Source organism: Notolabrus celidotus, chromosome 15, assembly GCF_009762535.1.
Source record: "Notolabrus celidotus isolate fNotCel1 chromosome 15, fNotCel1.pri, whole genome shotgun sequence".
NCBI lineage: Eukaryota > Metazoa > Chordata > Actinopteri > Labriformes > Labridae > Notolabrus > Notolabrus celidotus.
In genome coordinates, this window is record NC_048286.1 from 33,323,123 (window position 1) to 33,338,921 (window position 15,799).

General features: G+C 39.0%; 2 protein-coding genes across 2 annotated transcripts; one reads left to right on the top strand and one right to left on the bottom strand.

Annotated features, from left to right (window-relative positions):
* Positions 1–236: 236 nt before the first annotated feature.
* Positions 237–6,003, bottom strand: epdr1 (ependymin related 1). Its single transcript, XM_034703706.1, has 3 exons — positions 5,687–6,003; positions 3,446–3,654; positions 237–3,299 (listed from the first exon to the last, which is right to left on the bottom strand). The coding sequence occupies exons 1-3, from the start codon at positions 5,920–5,922 to the stop codon at positions 3,106–3,108; spliced, it is 639 nt and encodes a 212-aa protein (XP_034559597.1). The 5' UTR covers positions 5,923–6,003; the 3' UTR covers positions 237–3,105.
* A 1,731-nt stretch (positions 6,004–7,734) lies between these two features.
* nol7 (nucleolar protein 7) lies at positions 7,735–14,007 on the top strand. Its single transcript, XM_034703079.1, has 8 exons — positions 7,735–7,975; positions 8,842–8,902; positions 10,711–10,766; positions 10,854–10,879; positions 10,962–11,064; positions 11,209–11,330; positions 11,800–11,877; positions 13,735–14,007. Exons 1-8 carry the CDS (start codon positions 7,797–7,799, stop codon positions 13,806–13,808), a joined length of 699 nt encoding a protein of 232 aa, XP_034558970.1. The 5' UTR covers positions 7,735–7,796; the 3' UTR covers positions 13,809–14,007.
* The last annotated feature ends 1,792 nt before the right edge of the window (positions 14,008–15,799 follow it).

Sequence of the window (15,799 nt, forward strand, 5' to 3'; positions counted from 1 at the left end):
CTCAGGACTTGGGGAGCTGAGAACAAACGCAGCAATTTTTAAAGTTAAAAAAAAACATGGCTATAGTTTCAGAAGATGTGAAGCTCTCTCCTCTCTGAAGCAACCCTCACAGGACTCAAGTAATCCATGAACTGATTGCTTTCACTCACAGTACCTACTCTACATCAACTCCCCTGAAACACAAACCCTCCACCAAACATCAGGTATCGTGTGTTTGAGTCAAAGTAGAGTGGACGTCTTGTTTCCTCATTTTTATTACAGTTAATGCAGCAGATACAGTTCTTTAACAGTGTTTGTTCAAAGTAAATTGTGCTGTACTCGTACCCGTAATGACGTTTAAAAGATAAATGAAGTTGTAAGAGACCCAGTAATCTTACCATCTCCAGTAAGGGTTCAACTTCTCATCCAGTATCATAAGAAATTTAGAAATCCCACACATGATGGTTGAATTCAGTTTGTATTTACACTTTAAAATTCCACATCAGCAGGTGGACCTTTCTTGAAACATAGACCCCTTTAGAACAGTAGGGAATGGGGGAGCAGAGGGAGGTAGAGCATACAGCCTAACCTGGCAGGAGTGAGATCTAGCAGGGGGGTACAACACCTAACCCAGCAGGGGTAAGCTCCAGCCCAACCTGTCTCCTCACCCTGGTTCAACCTCCCTGTCCTGTTGTTAAACCCTTTTTCTCTTTAGCTTCATGAAAGGGGGAGTAGAAGGAGGTACAGCCAAACAAAGTGGGAGGTTGGCGGCTTTAGTCCAAACAGGCTACTTAACCTGGCTTTGCCTTCCTTGTCCTCTCACTCAAACCTTTTTCTCCCTCTCTCATGACTATGGAAGAGTGGAGCGTACAGCGTACAGCGTAACCCAGTCGGAAGCTTATAAGAAGCTTCTTCTAGCATCTTTCTGCAGACTCCTTTCTGTTCTTCTCTCTTTGATTGATGGTATGACGGCGCTGAGAGCTAGCATAAAAGCTGGTGGTTCAGGGAGCTAACTGTTGGACCTCCCTGAGGTGTTGTGGGTCCAACTGGATGAAACACCAGTGAAGGGAGGCACCTACTTGATGCGGCGGCTCTCGCTGCCAAGCTATGCTTGGACTGGGGCCATATAAATGAGGTCTTGATCTCAATGGGTCTCATGTGGTTAAATATGGTGTGCTATAACCTTTGATTATTAACTAGTACCATCAAATCTGAAATTTCCCATCTTAATAAGGTCAGACTCATCACTCTTTTGTACACCAGTCAGTCCTGGAGTTGAATTAAAGCCTGGTTTATACTTCTGCATCGACCCTATGCAGCAGTAGTCAACGTGGAGGTAAGCATTGTGTCTGTGTCACGCAGCAATACTCCGCCGGACCACTAGAGGGCAGTGTGGTCTCTCTGATAGTCGGGTTGTCTGTTTCCTCCTTCTATGATCTCTGTTTCCTTTTCCACAGAGATTCAGAGCGTGTTAATCTACAGCTGATACATGTTGCTGTTTATCATACAGACATGATTACAGGGAAGAATAGAGAGGAGGAGGTGAAATACACGGCAGATGAGCGGGGGGTTCCGGGAAAATACTATGCGCCTGAGCGGACCAATCACAGTTTTTGAAGGCTCCAAGTGTTCATGATTCTCATGTTTTGTTTTGTTTTGTTTTGTTTTGTTTTGTTTCTCTACACTTGGGAAGCTTGGTAGCTTTATTTGAGAAAATGTAGGCTAGGCTTAAATAAGCATTATGCTTCTGCCTAGGCCTTTTCAGTCATCACTAGATGCACTTCTGATGCTTTCTTGAAAGTGTCTGTACTGTAAAAAAATATTGTGTTATGTATGATGACTAAGCTGCAACCTCTGGTCTCAAAATATGAGTCCAATATTGAGGTGCTAAAAATTGAAGCTCATCAAGGATCTGCTTGAGGCTGCGTAAAACCACATACACACCCATTCAAAGGAGACGATCTTTACAGCAGAAATAAACATGTTTACAGCCTGGCCAGTGTAGTCTGGATAGCTCATTGCTCTATCCTCACACACTGTACGGGGGGTGAATTTTTTAAAAACACCGTAATTTCAAAGATATTGAGATTACGAGTCTTCCAATGAGAGGCACAGCTGACTTGATTGACAGGCGGGAACACTGTAGCTGTTGGCGAGGAGACTCAAAGCCCGCCTCTTTACGTCACAATCGCTCCACAGCAGTAATATGTCTGCCGATGCAGATCTGCCTCAAAACAGCGCTTCAGAAACAGATGGGTGACGTCACGGATACTACGTCCATTATTTATACAGTCTATGATGAGGACTGAATAACACACTACCACTACAGGGCTTCAGTCCGCTTCCATCTGACCCAAAGTTACATTTTGGAGGAGGTACGTGTCGGCTACGTGCGTAGGCCTGGGAGCTACGTGGACCTTGACGCAGAAGTATAAACCAGGTTTAAGAGTACACTGATTGTACTTTTTAAAAAATACAGTCAGAGAATAAAACCACAAGGAGGTCCTAAAACCTGATCTTGTTCTCATGTCAAGGATCAGAAGTGAAAGGTTACAGTGCAAACGCCTGAAAAGAAGTTCTTGAACTATTTTTGTTCGCAGATTACATAAATTAAAAATCTATTTTCTATCAAGAATTTCTTTTTTTTATGGTTACAAAAACAAAAGCACATTTTTAAAAGCACACAAGCTTTGTTCAATCATTCAGAGGAGTGCAGGGATTAGTCAAACTGAATGTGTCGTTTGGTGTTTGTTTTGTTGTTCCTAATGTTTGAATCTGTGTCTTTAATATTGTAAATGAAGCTGCTGCTCAAAGAGTCATAATCCCAGGGGGTGAAACCTTGAACCAAGTTGTTAATGTGGTATTTTGAAGGGAACTTAATAAGGGCTCTGAATGTTAAAGTCACAGTTTCAGGGTCTTCACCTGAACCTGGTGGTTATCTTCGTTACCCTTTGATTCTCACTTGTTTCACGGTTGAATATTTCGCACTCATTAATTGTATTCTTGCAGGATAGAAATGCTGCTTGTGTTAGCTCATTAAACAAAAGATTGTAACAGACAATTATCTCACAAAAGCTAAAAAAGCGGGATTATCCCTTTTAGGCGTCTACAGTCAAAGGTGAGGGCTCAGCAGTAGGACTCCAGCATCCTCTCAGGCCGGGCTGATTGACAGGTGCTGGGCGGCGTGAAGACGTCTGGGTCGCTGATGCCCAGCTGGAGGTTGAAGAAGCGGGTGGAGGTGGTGACGCTGCTGTTCCTGGTGTAGGTCTCCTGCACCGGGTAGCAGTCCTTCAGGGTGTAGACGCCCACCCAGGTCTCATCTGGTGGAGAGCAGAGTAAAGGTCAAAGTGGATCTTTGAATCTATTTACAGCTGGAGGTGTGTGGCTGAGACCAAACTGGAGCTAAAACTGACAGTAATTCATTTAGTGTGTATTTCAGGTTGAATATGATCGTTCGTCCTCTTACGTTGGCGTGCCGGCTTTCTGTCCGACCACTCCTGAACCTCTACGTTGTCCCCGGGGCCTCCGATGATGTACTGGTCCTCGAAGGTGGAGTTGTCTGGGATGTCGAAGGGATCCCAGGCCTCGCTCAGAGCGATCTTTGAGCAGTCTTTGGTCTTCTGGTCAATCTGGAACATCACCATGCTTTGGTACAGGTAGATGTACTCAAAAAACCTGGAGCAGAAGGAGAGAAGACGTCTTGCAGGTGCAGAAAAACTAGCCCATGCATTTGTTACCTCCAGGTTGGATTACTAGTCTAGTCATTCCCTTTTATCAGGCTTATCAGCTGGTCCAAGACGCTGCAGCTCGAGTACTTACTAGACCTAGGAACAGAGAGCACATCTCTCCTGTGTTAGCTTCTCTACACTGGCTCAGAAGATCGGACACCTTCATATCTTAAAGAGCTCATAGTGCCCTATTACCCCTCTAGAACACTACGCTCCCAACATACAGGCCTGCTCATCGTACCTAAAGTCTCTAAAAGTAGTATGGGAGGTAGAGCCTTCAGCTATCAGGCACCTCTCCTTTGGAATCATCTACCAGTCAGGGTCCGTGAGGCAGACACCCTCTCTACTTTTAAGAGTAGGCTTCAAACTTTCCTTTCTGATAAAGCTTATAGTTAGAGCTGGATCAGGCTTGGACCAGGTCTTAGTTATGCTGCTATAGGCTTAGACTGACACACTGGGATCCTGTCTTTCCCTCTCTCTCCTCTCTCTGCCTGTCTCTCACTTTAACTCTTCCTGTCCCATTAAAGTTACTAACCATAGACCTTTCTGGAGTCCCTGAGCTCCCTTGTCTCGTAGGTTCCTCTGGATCTCTGCTGTAGATTCCTTTTTTGGGGTCTGTTATTCATCCTTTCTTTCTTTCTTTCTTTTCTTCTTTCTCTTTTTTATTCCTTCTTTCTTTCTTTCTTTCTTTCCTTCTTTCTTTCTTTCTTTCTTTTCTTCTTTCTCTTTTTTATTCCTTCTTTCTTTCTTTCTTTTCTTCTTTCTCTTTTTTATCCCTTCTTTCTTTCTTTCTTTCTTTCTTTCTTTCCTTCTTTCATTCCTTTTTCCTTTCTTTCTTTCTTTCTTTCTTTCTTTCATCCTTTCTTTCTTTCTTTCCTTCCTTCCTTTCTTTCTTTCTTTCTTTATGGCTTTCTTTACTTCTTTCTCTTTTTTATTCCTTCTTTCTTTCTTTCTTTCTTTCTTTCTTTCTTTCTTTCCTTCTTTCATTCCTTTTTCCTTTCTTTCTTTCTTTCTTTCTTTCTTTCATTCCTTTTTCCTTTCTTTCTTTCTTTCTTTCTTTCATCCTTTCTTTCTTTCTTTCTTTCTTTCATTCGTTCTTTCTTTCCTTCCTTCCTTCCTTATTTCTTTCTTTTTTTCTCCATCTTTTATTCCTTTTCCTTTCATTCCTTCCTTTCTTTCATTTCTTTTTTCTTTCTTTCATTCCTTCTTTCTTCAGTTCTCTCTCTTCTGTCTCCTTTTCTTCCTTTCTCTCTTTGTTCTTTCATGTTTCTTCATCCTTTTCCTCCATTTCTTATCCCGTCCTTTCCTTCTGTCATTCCTTCACCATTTATTCTCCTCTTTTTCTTTCTTCTGGTCTCCCTCTCTTCTCTCTTTTCTATGACCTTTCTGGAGTCCCTGAGCTCCCTTGCCTCGTAGGTTCCTCTCTGCTGTGGATCATCCCTGTGAACCCTGTTCAATAAAACACCTCTCTCTGTGTTGTATCCTGATGTGTTGTTCGCACAAGTTCACTTTTAAAATAAAGTGCATCTGATACTCTGAATGTTACAGTAAGTCCCGCCTCTGACAGGGACAGTAGCCAATCATGGCTTCTGGAGCAGGGGTGGATTGTGTATTCTTCAACCTTGCATCACAATAAATAATCCAGATAAGACCTTTGAGCAGATCTGTGAACATTTAGTAAATGTTTATTTCAGACATATATCAGATTTCCTGTAAAACTGACTTTAAAAGTTGAGCCTCTGTGTTCTTTGTCTTTTAATCCCTGAGGCTCCTGTGTGTTTATTCCCTTTTAAAATATTATTAAAATAAAGATATTCACACTGAATATTAGGTATAAGGTTGAATGATTAAATGCACGATCTAAAACAATTCCTTATTTTAAATTAAATATATTTCACACCCTTTAAAACCTCACATTTCCTGCCTGCACTAATCCGACCTGATCTGAGGCTTCACCATCATGTCCTGGAGGATCTTACTTCTGACACGGGGTGTGTTTCTTGTTCTGCTGCAGGACTCGGAGTCTCTGGTTCACGCCGTCGTAGGACACAGCTGAGCGGCTGTTCCTCCCGGTGCTGTGGTCGTACTGGACCCACCTGCCCTCCCACTGCAGCGGGGCCAGGCAGGGCCCTGCAGCCGGGGACACCTCCAGCCTGCCCAGGCCGGGGACAGAGGCCCATACTGCGGCAAGGAGCACGATCAGGAGTCGGTGCATTGTTCCAGGGAGAACCAGGGCGACGTCTGATGATGATCCCGGTGTTATTGATGCTGCACCTGATTCAGACAAGCGCTTCCTGTTCTTCCTTTCAAAGTAAAAGCTCGAATGTGATTTTCAAAGTTGAATAAAAAATCAAGGAATAATAAGTTTGTTTGATTCTTTTGGATTTTTTGACTCTTTGTTTATCCACTTGAGTTTAATTCCTTCTCCAATTTCTTGATAACTATTTTTTTTTTTTGTGTGTGTGTGTGTGTTTACTTATTTATTATTGTTATTTTATTTTTACTAATGAATATCTTATTTCCCCCTTTTGCTTACTTACACATTATGTAAAATCTGGGATGTGGGGTTGATGGGAGGGCTGGGGTGGGAAGGGATGGGACAGGGTGGGGCATGGAAGGGGAATGGAACCTTAAATACTGCAGCAGCTGTTCTATGTTTTGAGGTTTTTTGTATGTGTTTACCAGCAATGTATGCTGCAAGAAAAATGAATCATGATTAAATCTATGGAAACTCAATAAAAAAGTTTTAATATATATTGTTAAATGCTTTGAAAGGTTATTTTACACAAGAATAAATCAATAAAGAGAAACAACTGATCAATTAGATAATTCATTAATTAAAAGAATGTAACTTTAGGATTTTTCTATTAACAGTTTAGGTGTTCAGTTTGCTTTTATCCTCTTATGAATATACTTATATTTATATGAAATAAAGCTGTTAGATAAAGTAGATTATTTCCATAAACTAAATTAGAGTATTTTGAAAAAGTTCAACATTGTTCATCAGTTTAGGGAAGACAAAATGTAAAGTGACTCTAACAGGTAAACAAGAGCCCCAACGCACAGACTTCTTCAGTATATTTTTTCAATTAATTAATTAATTTCTATTTTTTCATTAACATAAACTTAATTATTTATTTAAATTTGTATTATTACAATTATTATTATTATTTTTTCTAATAGGGAGGGAAAGTCAGTTCAAGAAATTTGGAGAGCTTCACAACAAGGATCAAGAGCCACCATACACAGACGTCTTTTGGAGAGAGACTACAACTGTCACTACCTTATGTTGATGTTTAATTTTTTTCATTTATTTAATTTATTTATTTATAATTAGGTTTTCCTTTTATTATTATTATTACTTTTTTTTAATTGGGAGGAAGTGGATTCAAGAAATTTGGAGGATCAAGAGCTACCACGCAGTCATCTTCAGGAGAGAGACTACAACTGTCACATCCCTGTCAATATTTTATTTTTTATTTTAATGTATTTATTTATAATTATTTTTTCTTTGTATTATTATTATTTATTATTTTTAAATTAGGAGGAAAAGTCGATTCAAGGAATTTTGAGAGCTTCACGAGGATCAAGAGCCAAGACAGACGTCTTATGGAGAGAGACTGCTACTGTCACATCCCTATATCAATATTTAATTTTTTATGTATTTATTATTCTTATTTATTTTTTTGTTATTGTTTTTTTAATATATATGTATATATATATATTTTTAAATGTTTAATGTATTTTTTATATATTTTTCATTTTCAATTATTTATTTATTTTGCTTTTCAGAGGCTGAACATCTCTATATTTTAAATCCTTTTTGTTTGCTTTAAATTGAAATAATTTTCCTGAGCCTTCATGAGATCTACTCTCCTCTTCTTCTTCCTGTAAAGAAAGAGATGAAGAACCATAGACTGTATACAATAATATGAAGAACACATTCTGACTGTGCTCCATGAGTTCTCAGGTCTCTGTTTGTGGGTGTGATTCTCCTCCCTGCCACTAGAGGGCAGATTCGCTCGACGTCACTCCTCAGCGCCTCTGTTTGGCGCAGAGTAATGACGTCAGCCTTCCAGTGGAGACAACATGGCGAAGAAACAACGTGGGAAAACTTCACCGTCAAAGAAAGCGACAGTAGAGACAACAGAGAGGATCATGGAGAGTTTCAGTGATGAGGAGGAGGAGGGTCCTGAAGAGGTCGCGTTTGAAGACTCGAAGACTGAGGCTCTCAGGAGCATGAAGGAGGCTCTGCAGAGAGCCAGGAGGTAGGGACTGAACACGGTCTGGACCAGGACCAGCAAAACCCCATTCAGAAACTATCAGACTGAAGACTTTATGGAGCTTAGAAGCAAATTAAACCCACAGCGAGTTTTTAAATCACATGTTCGGACCTCAGATGGATTCATGTTCTCTCCGGCGCGCTTAGAAATCACAGGGCAGCTCTTTATCCAATCACAACCTTTATATTTATCAGTTCAGATCCCAGATCAATAACAATAATAATAATAATACAGGAAGTCATTTTAAAGGCGACTGTAAAGCTTTTTCATCATAACACGTGTTTTTAGAGAGTCTACAGAGCTGTGTTAAATACTTGATTCTGATTGGTCAATGTTCCATAGCAACGGTCTGTTATTTTCAGCACACTGTTGCTATGAAGAACTTAAATTTGTAAAGTGCTTTTCATAAAATGATATAGAAACACAAAGTGATGTAGATAAAAATAGGACAAATTAAAAATGCAAAAAATAAAATAAAATTTAAAAACCTGTCCCGACCCCACAATTCATACATAAGATTTGATATATGGTGGAAAATAAAAAAATAAAATAACAATAAAAAATAATAATAATAATAACAACAAATATAGTATAGTATGTAGGGTTTGGTTCTATTGAGACTCTGTTAGACCAAAAAGATCATGTTTGTTTGTTTACTTTGGGAAAACCAAGAAAAAAGAGACGAAGAAGAGAAAAGAAATGAACATCAATGGAGATATAACTGTGAGAGTAAAAGACAAAATGTGGTTTTGATTGAAGCTGTGTGATCAGCAGGATAATGTATAGTGAGCGGGTTGTTATTAATAGTGTGAATATGTTTTTGTTGAATTAACCCTTTCTGATGTTTGCAGGGAGAAAGAGCTGCTGAAGGAAAAGAGACGGAAGAGACAGGAGCTGTTCCAGGAGCAGAAGGTAAACAGGAACTGTTCAGTCCCATCTTTGTGCCGTTTTTCAACCGGAGGAACTTTACCCCTGAACTACGTGCGTTTCGACCGGTGGACCCAGGTTCTACATTTCATTCAGGGGTAGATAATCTCCCCCCTAAAAAGCCCCTGCAAGGGGGGTAGTACTTTTCAAAGGTAACAGTAGTCTTCTCTCAGCCCACCGTGAATGCGTCTCTCCTCCTGGTGTTCCGGTTTTAAAAGTGACCCTGTAAACTGGAGACCTTCAGCTGAACGTGTCAGTGTTTGTGGAGTTTACACAGCTGTTGAAACACAGAGGGAGTTCCTGGGAATGCAAACTAGTTTAGTTTTTATTAAGATTTCAAAATATCCTCATCAGATATTTAATGATGGTCTAAAGACGTTTATGAGGGATGCATCCGGATGAGAGTCTCCAGTTAACAGGGTCGCTGTTTAAACCAAAACACCGGCCAATCTCTGCGATCACGGCTTTTTGAGTTCAAAAGGATTTTAAAGCCGTGTTGAAACGTCTTTGCTACTCGCGCTTATCTCCTCTCACGTGTTGATTCATTCTTTGCTTTTTCCATGTTTTTAACGGCAGGTGCAAAATTTTCACCTTTTTTCATGTTTTTCTAATTTTGAGCACAATTTCAAATTTGAGGAAAATGTATTTTTTCGACAGGTTCCGGGTCAACTTTTTTGTCAAATTTTTTTTATCAATTTATTTTTGTCAAATTTTTTTTTTTCAAAAAGAAAATTCAACAAAAAAAAATTCAAATTTTTTTTTTCAAAACTTATTTTTCAAAAAAAAAAAAATTCAAAATTTTTTTATTCCAATTTTTTTTGATTTATTTTTAATTTTTTTTGTCAAATTTTTCCAAAAACCATTCACAGTCATTGTTTTTTCCATCTGTGATTCACTTGATTTCTCTTTCTTTCATTAGTTTTTATTTGTTCTATCTTTTTTGTATGTGTGTGTACTTTTCAAAAGAAGAAGCTGTGATTCTCTTGATTTAGCAGCTTGTAACAGTAGTCTTCTCTCAGCCCACCGTGAATGCGTCTCTCCTCCCGGTGTTCCGCTTTTAAAAGTGACCCTGTAAACTGGAGACCTTCAGCTGAACGTGTCAGTGTTTGTGGAGTTTACACAGCTGTTGAAACACAGAGGGAGTTCCTGGGAATGCAAACTAGTTTAGTTATTATTAAGATTTCAAAATATCCTCATCAGATATTTAATGATGGTCTAAAGACGTTTATGAGAGATGCATCCGGCTGAGAGTCTCCAGTTAACAGGGTCGCTGTTTAAACCAAAACACCGTCCGATCTCTGCCACGGCTTTTTGAGTTCAAAAGGATTTTAAAGCCGTGTTGAAACGTCTTTGCTACTCGCGCTTATCTCCTCTCACGTGTTGATTCAGTGAATCCATCTGTGATGAAATATAGCACCATCTAAAACAGACCAGCTGAGTCTCTTCATGCTAACAGGCTAACTGTTGTGTTGCTCATAATGATACCTGCCTGTCCGTCTGCTTCTATGGTGTCATCTCTGATGAATGGCATTCCTCTTTCTTTTACTGCCCTCTACTGGTCTGGTGGTGTAGTGCATTTACTTTGTTTTTCCTCCATACGTCACTGGCCTGATTTACACAATCTACCCGGGACTTCAGCCCAAGGTTGAAACGCAGACAACAATGGGGGCACAGGAACCTTTTAGTTCAGGGGAAAGTTGTTCTGGGGGCTAAAAGACCCTGGAACTCTTGGTTGAAATGCACCTTTTGATGCAGCAGCAGGATGATCTGAGTTTGATCTGAATCTCTTACAGAAAAGAAAACTTTTACCGGACGATGTTTTGGAGGAAATGGACTCTGCTCCCTCAAAGTAAGCTCCCCGCTCCGCCGCTCTCTCTCCTCACACGTCCTCCTCCATCTCTCCTCGCTGAACACTGACCTCTGTTGTATTTTGCAGGAAGACGAGACAGGTGGACGAAGAAGGTAAAGACGCTCGTCTCTGCTCTGAGTGTTTGTAACGTTTACCTGAGTACGCCTCAGTTTGACTCATGTGTTTCCTCTGAAGCTCCTCATCCTGATGAAGAGGAGAAGCAGGACGAAGAGCGAGACGAGGGGAGCCGGAGGAAGAAGAAGAAGAAGAAGAGTGGGAAAATGGCACGCAGCAGAAAGTATGTCAAATAACCTTTTCATACATTTCTTAATTCTGATGTGAAACTTGAACATCAGGGCGATTTAAAGTCCGTCTCTGTTAAAAGATTCTGGATTGAAGCTGGAGCTGAAGTTATTAACGTATACATGTTCCTGTTTGTCAGTCTGAAGGGAAACTACACGGTGACCACGGCCAAAGAGCGAGCGTCGGCGTCCTGCCAGCAGCAGGCGGCTCAAGACTTCATCCAGTCCAGACTGTACGGACCAGGAAGCTGCAGGACCACAAGTAAGAGGACACTGAAATCACCCGTCCTGTCATCCATGTTGTCTTTCTGGTCCTCTGAAAACCTCGGACCTGTCGACGCCAGGCCTGGAGTCAACTTTATCGTGACAGGGTCGTACTTGCACGCTACACTCTGTGGCAGAAGTCTGCAAAGACGATGATCTGTCTCAATTTGAGCGTTGCTACAGAGACGTCTGTCTGATCCGCCGAGGCGTCTGATCCGCCGAGGCGTCCGCTCCTCCGGGACGCTCTCTGTTGAGACGACGGCGACATTCACGACTCTCAGTCTGACTTTCAGACCGTGTGGTTTGTCAAACGTGTTATATTTTTGGGGTTTTTTGCCTTTATTTGATAGGACAGCTGAAGAGAGACAGGAAATGTGGGGAGTCCTCTGTATGTGGGGATCTTAGACCGCTAGTCCACCAGCGCCCCCATGAGACGTGTTTAAGGAGTTGTGTTCCTCTGCTTCCAGGTAACGAGCTGCTCTCCCTCCAGAACAAGAAGGGGAGGAATAAAAGTGCGGCTGTGCAGTTTGTCAAGAAAGACTGGGGTGAGTTCCTCTAGTGTCGTCTGAGTCCGGGTCTTCAGCCTGCTTTAATCTTCAGGATGTCATAAAGGCTCAATAATCTGCAAACTACTAAAAACTGCAATCTTCATTCTTACCGTGTTTTTTTGATGCAGCCAAGAACATCATGAAAACCTCTACGGGAGTTTGAATCAATGAACATGGTTTCATCCAGAGGAGGGGGTCCAATCAAATCTACTGAGGAGGATTAGGGCCGCCAGGGGAATAGAAACATTAGAATTTTCGAGAAAAAAATTTGAAATTTGCAAGTTTATAAAGTTGTAAATCTATTAGAAAAAAACTCAAAATTTCAAATTATAAAGTTGTATATTTTCGAGAGATAAAATCATAATTTCTGAGATTATAAAGTCGTAGATTTTCAAGAAAAAACTTAAACATTTCAAGTTTTTAAAGACGTAAATCTGTTAGCAATCAAACTCGAAATGTGCGAGTTTATAAAATCGTAAATCTATGAGAAAAAACTCAAAATATCAGAGATTATAAAGTTGTAAATTTTGGAGAAAACTCGAAATTTCCGAGATCATGAAGTCGTAGATATTCGAGAAAAACCGTAATAATTAATTTTTTAAAGATGTAAATCTGTGAGAAATCAAACTTGAAATCTGGGAGTTTATAAAATTGTAAATCTATTAGAAAAAAACTCATAATTTCAGAGATTATAAAGTCGTACATTTTCAAGAAAACAACTCACAATCTCTGAGATCATGAAGTCGTACACTTGAGAAAAACCTTAATAATTTAGAGTTTTTAAAGACGGAAATCTGTGAGAAATCAAACTCGAAATTTCAGATTATAAAGTCGTAAATTTTCGAAAAAAAAAGTCAACATTCGTGTTTTTAAAGACGTATCTCTGAGCAATCAAACTCGAAATTTGCAAGTTTGTAAAGTCATAAATCTGAGAAAAAACTCAAAATTTCAGAGATTATTAAATCGTAGTTTTCTAAAAAAAAAAAAAACGTAATAATTTTGAGTTTTTAAAGACGTAAATCTGTTAGAAATCAAACTCAGAATTTCAGAGATTATAAAGTCGTCGATTTTCAAGAAAAAACGTAAACATTCCGAGTTCTTAGAAACGTAAATCTGTTAGAAATCAAACTTGAAATCTGGGAGTTTATAAAATTGTAAATCTATTAGAAAAAAACTCATAATTTCAGAGATTATAAAGTCGTACATTTTCAAGAAAACAACTCAAAATTTCTGAGATCACGAAGTCGTACATTTATGAAAAAAACCTTAAAAATTTTGAGTTTTTAAAGATGCAACTCTTTGAGCAATCAAACTCAAAACCTTCGAGTTTATAAAGTCGTTCATTTACAAGAAAACTTTGAATTTGTCGATTGTTATCAAGCTGCCCTTTGAACATTTCACTGCATCATGGATCCACTGACATCCTCATCAAACTGTACTTCCTACTCTGACTCAGCAATAAGGAGAGATTCCTGATTTTAGCCCAGAACCATCACTTTATTATAAACTCAAATCAAACTTGAATTTTTCAAGTTAGATTTCTCACAGATTTACGTCTTTAAAAACTCTAAATTAAAAATTTAGAGTTTTTAAAGACTCTCCCTAATCCTCTTCCATACAAATCAAACCGTTCTGAAGTTGACATAAAGAAATGTCTCTCTTTTCTTAAAGGAGGTAACAAAGGGAACAATGACGCTCCTTTCCTTTATCATGTTCAGGATAGGAACAGCTCCTATCACGGCCCACATTTAAACACCTGCTCAAACCAGAAAGCACTGTTAGAGCGGACCGGTTCACCTCTCTCCTGATGTTTCATGTGTGGTTTAGTCTCCTCTCTTCTGTCTGCTCCTCCAGCCTGTAAAGAAAAAGCCAAAGCAGAGAAGCTGAAGAAGAGGTGGGTCCACAGGCAGCAGATTTCCTCCTGCTGACCCGGAAACATCTTCAGCTGACCTTCACCGCGGAGAGGAAATACAAACCGAACTTTTACAAAAGGAAGAGATTTCTAAGAGTTCCCGTCTGTTTGTTATAAAGCAGGACGTGTGACCATGGAAACGCCTTCTGAGTGTGTGTGTGATGACCTGTTGATTAAATGTGTATCTTTGAGAATAAAGACGTTTAGTGAACAAACTGTTTCAACATTTCATTAATGACAGAGACATCATCCTAAAGAGCAAAGAGAGGGGATGTTTGGATGATTATTAAGTGTTTGTATTAAAGTAAAGAAGCTTCTTTAGTGTTAAAGTAAAGAAGCTTCTTTTGAATCAGGGATCTGCTGCTTTGACAGAACTCGTGTTGCCCGTCCTGAAAGGAGGATTAGGATCGGACCTTTTTTAAGAGTTTAAACTTTGATATTTCAGAAGAGTCAGAATCATGAGCTCGATAAATACATGATCCCAGATACTAGACCTGCTGAAATTAGTTTAACGTCTGACCCTTTCTTTCCCCCTAAAATACATAAATACATACATTTTTTCGTTCTAAATATCAACATTACAAGTCATCTGTCTTTTATCCCAAAATTACATTTGTCTCATTTTTTTTCCCTACACTAATTTCTAAAGTCCAGTTCTAAAGAAACTGGGGCGCTGGTGGTCTAGCGGTCCAAGGACCCACATACAGAGGCTACAGTCCTCGTCGCAGGGGTCGCTGGTTTGATTCCTGACTGGTTGACCATTTCCTGCATGTCATCCCCCGCTCTCTGCTCCCCATATTTCCTGTCTTCAGCTGTCCTATTAAATAAAAGGCAAAAAGGCCAAAAAAAATACAACTTAAAAAAAAAAGGAGGAACGGCCACAAGAACATTTTTATGATCCGACCATTTTTTTTGTTTTATTCTGATTTAAACTTTGATATTTTAATTTATAAAATAAAAATCTGGAGTTTAAAAAAAAAAAAAAAAAAGACTACAAATATTTGGAATTTAGATTTTCTTTTCCTTCTAAATATTGACATTTCAAGAATTCCCTTTTTCCCAAAAAAATTAAATTTATTCAAAAATTTCCTCGAAATTTGAAACATTTCGTCAATATTGAGACTTTTTTTTTCCTTCACTCACTCTTTTTCTGAAATTAAATATTTAAGTTTTGACTTTTCCGAAAAATTTACATCGGCTTACTTCTGACTTAAAGAAATAAGGACTTTCTTCTTAAAAAGTGCACTCAACTGAAATCTGGACTTTTTACTTTTTCACTTTTTCACTTTTTCCTCATAACCCTTTTTTTTTTCTCTTCTGAAATTAAAACTTTCACACTAATTTACACTTTTCCAAAATGAAGAGATCAAAGTTGTTTTGTTCTTTTTCCAAGAGTTTTGATTTTGATCCCAGAATTCTGAGTTAAGATGAAAAAAGTCTGAATGTAGATAAAAACATTCTGATGGATTTGATTTAAACAAAACATGATTGATATAAAAGGTTGGTTGAAAATTTGATGTGTTTCTTAAAGGGACTCATTGTAACTTGAATTGTTGGACTCTTCCTTCCTTTAACATTAAGGTGACCTCGTTGCAGTCGCTCAGACTCCAGCTCCACGTCACTCAGCATCCAGACACGCACCTTCATCATTTATCATTTTTAATATAAATCTTTTCACCCTCACACAAAGTGCACTTTTTTTTTTTCATCACTCACACTCTTTCTGATATTCGATTTTTTTTCTGCAACTTTTGACTTTGAGGAAAAATTCACATCGGTTTAATTCTGACTTTAAGAAATTAGGACTCTCTTCTGAAAACGTGCACTCGTCTGAAATCTGGACTTTTTACATTTGAATTTTCACTTTTTCCTTCAAACCCTTTTTTTTCTTCTTTTGAAAAAACGAAATGCACCTAAAGATGAGACATCACACAACTCCTGCTCACCCTGTCACAGTTTTAACTCACACACCCACCTGCTCACTGTGCATTATCTCTGAATGAGGGG

What these genes read in the sequence shown, in the direction of transcription:
- epdr1 (XM_034703706.1), bottom strand. Translation starts at nt 5,922, where the DNA reads ATGCACCGACTCCTGATCGTGCTCCTTGCCGCAGTATGGGCCTCTGTC. An exon ending in AAACACACCCCGTGTCAGAA is followed by an intron (nt 3,655 to 5,686) that starts GTAAGATCCTCC and finishes CTTCTGCTCCAG; the next exon opens with GTTTTTTGAGTACATCTACC. An exon ending in CAGAAAGCCGGCACGCCAAC is followed by an intron (nt 3,300 to 3,445) that starts GTAAGAGGACGA and finishes GCTCTCCACCAG; the next exon opens with ATGAGACCTGGGTGGGCGTC.
- nol7 (XM_034703079.1), top strand. Translation starts at nt 7,797, where the DNA reads ATGGCGAAGAAACAACGTGGGAAAACTTCACCGTCAAAGAAAGCGACA. An exon ending in GCTCTGCAGAGAGCCAGGAG is followed by an intron (nt 7,976 to 8,841) that starts GTAGGGACTGAA and finishes TGATGTTTGCAG; the next exon opens with GGAGAAAGAGCTGCTGAAGG. An exon ending in GTTTGTCAAGAAAGACTGGG is followed by an intron (nt 11,878 to 13,734) that starts GTGAGTTCCTCT and finishes CTGCTCCTCCAG; the next exon opens with CCTGTAAAGAAAAAGCCAAA.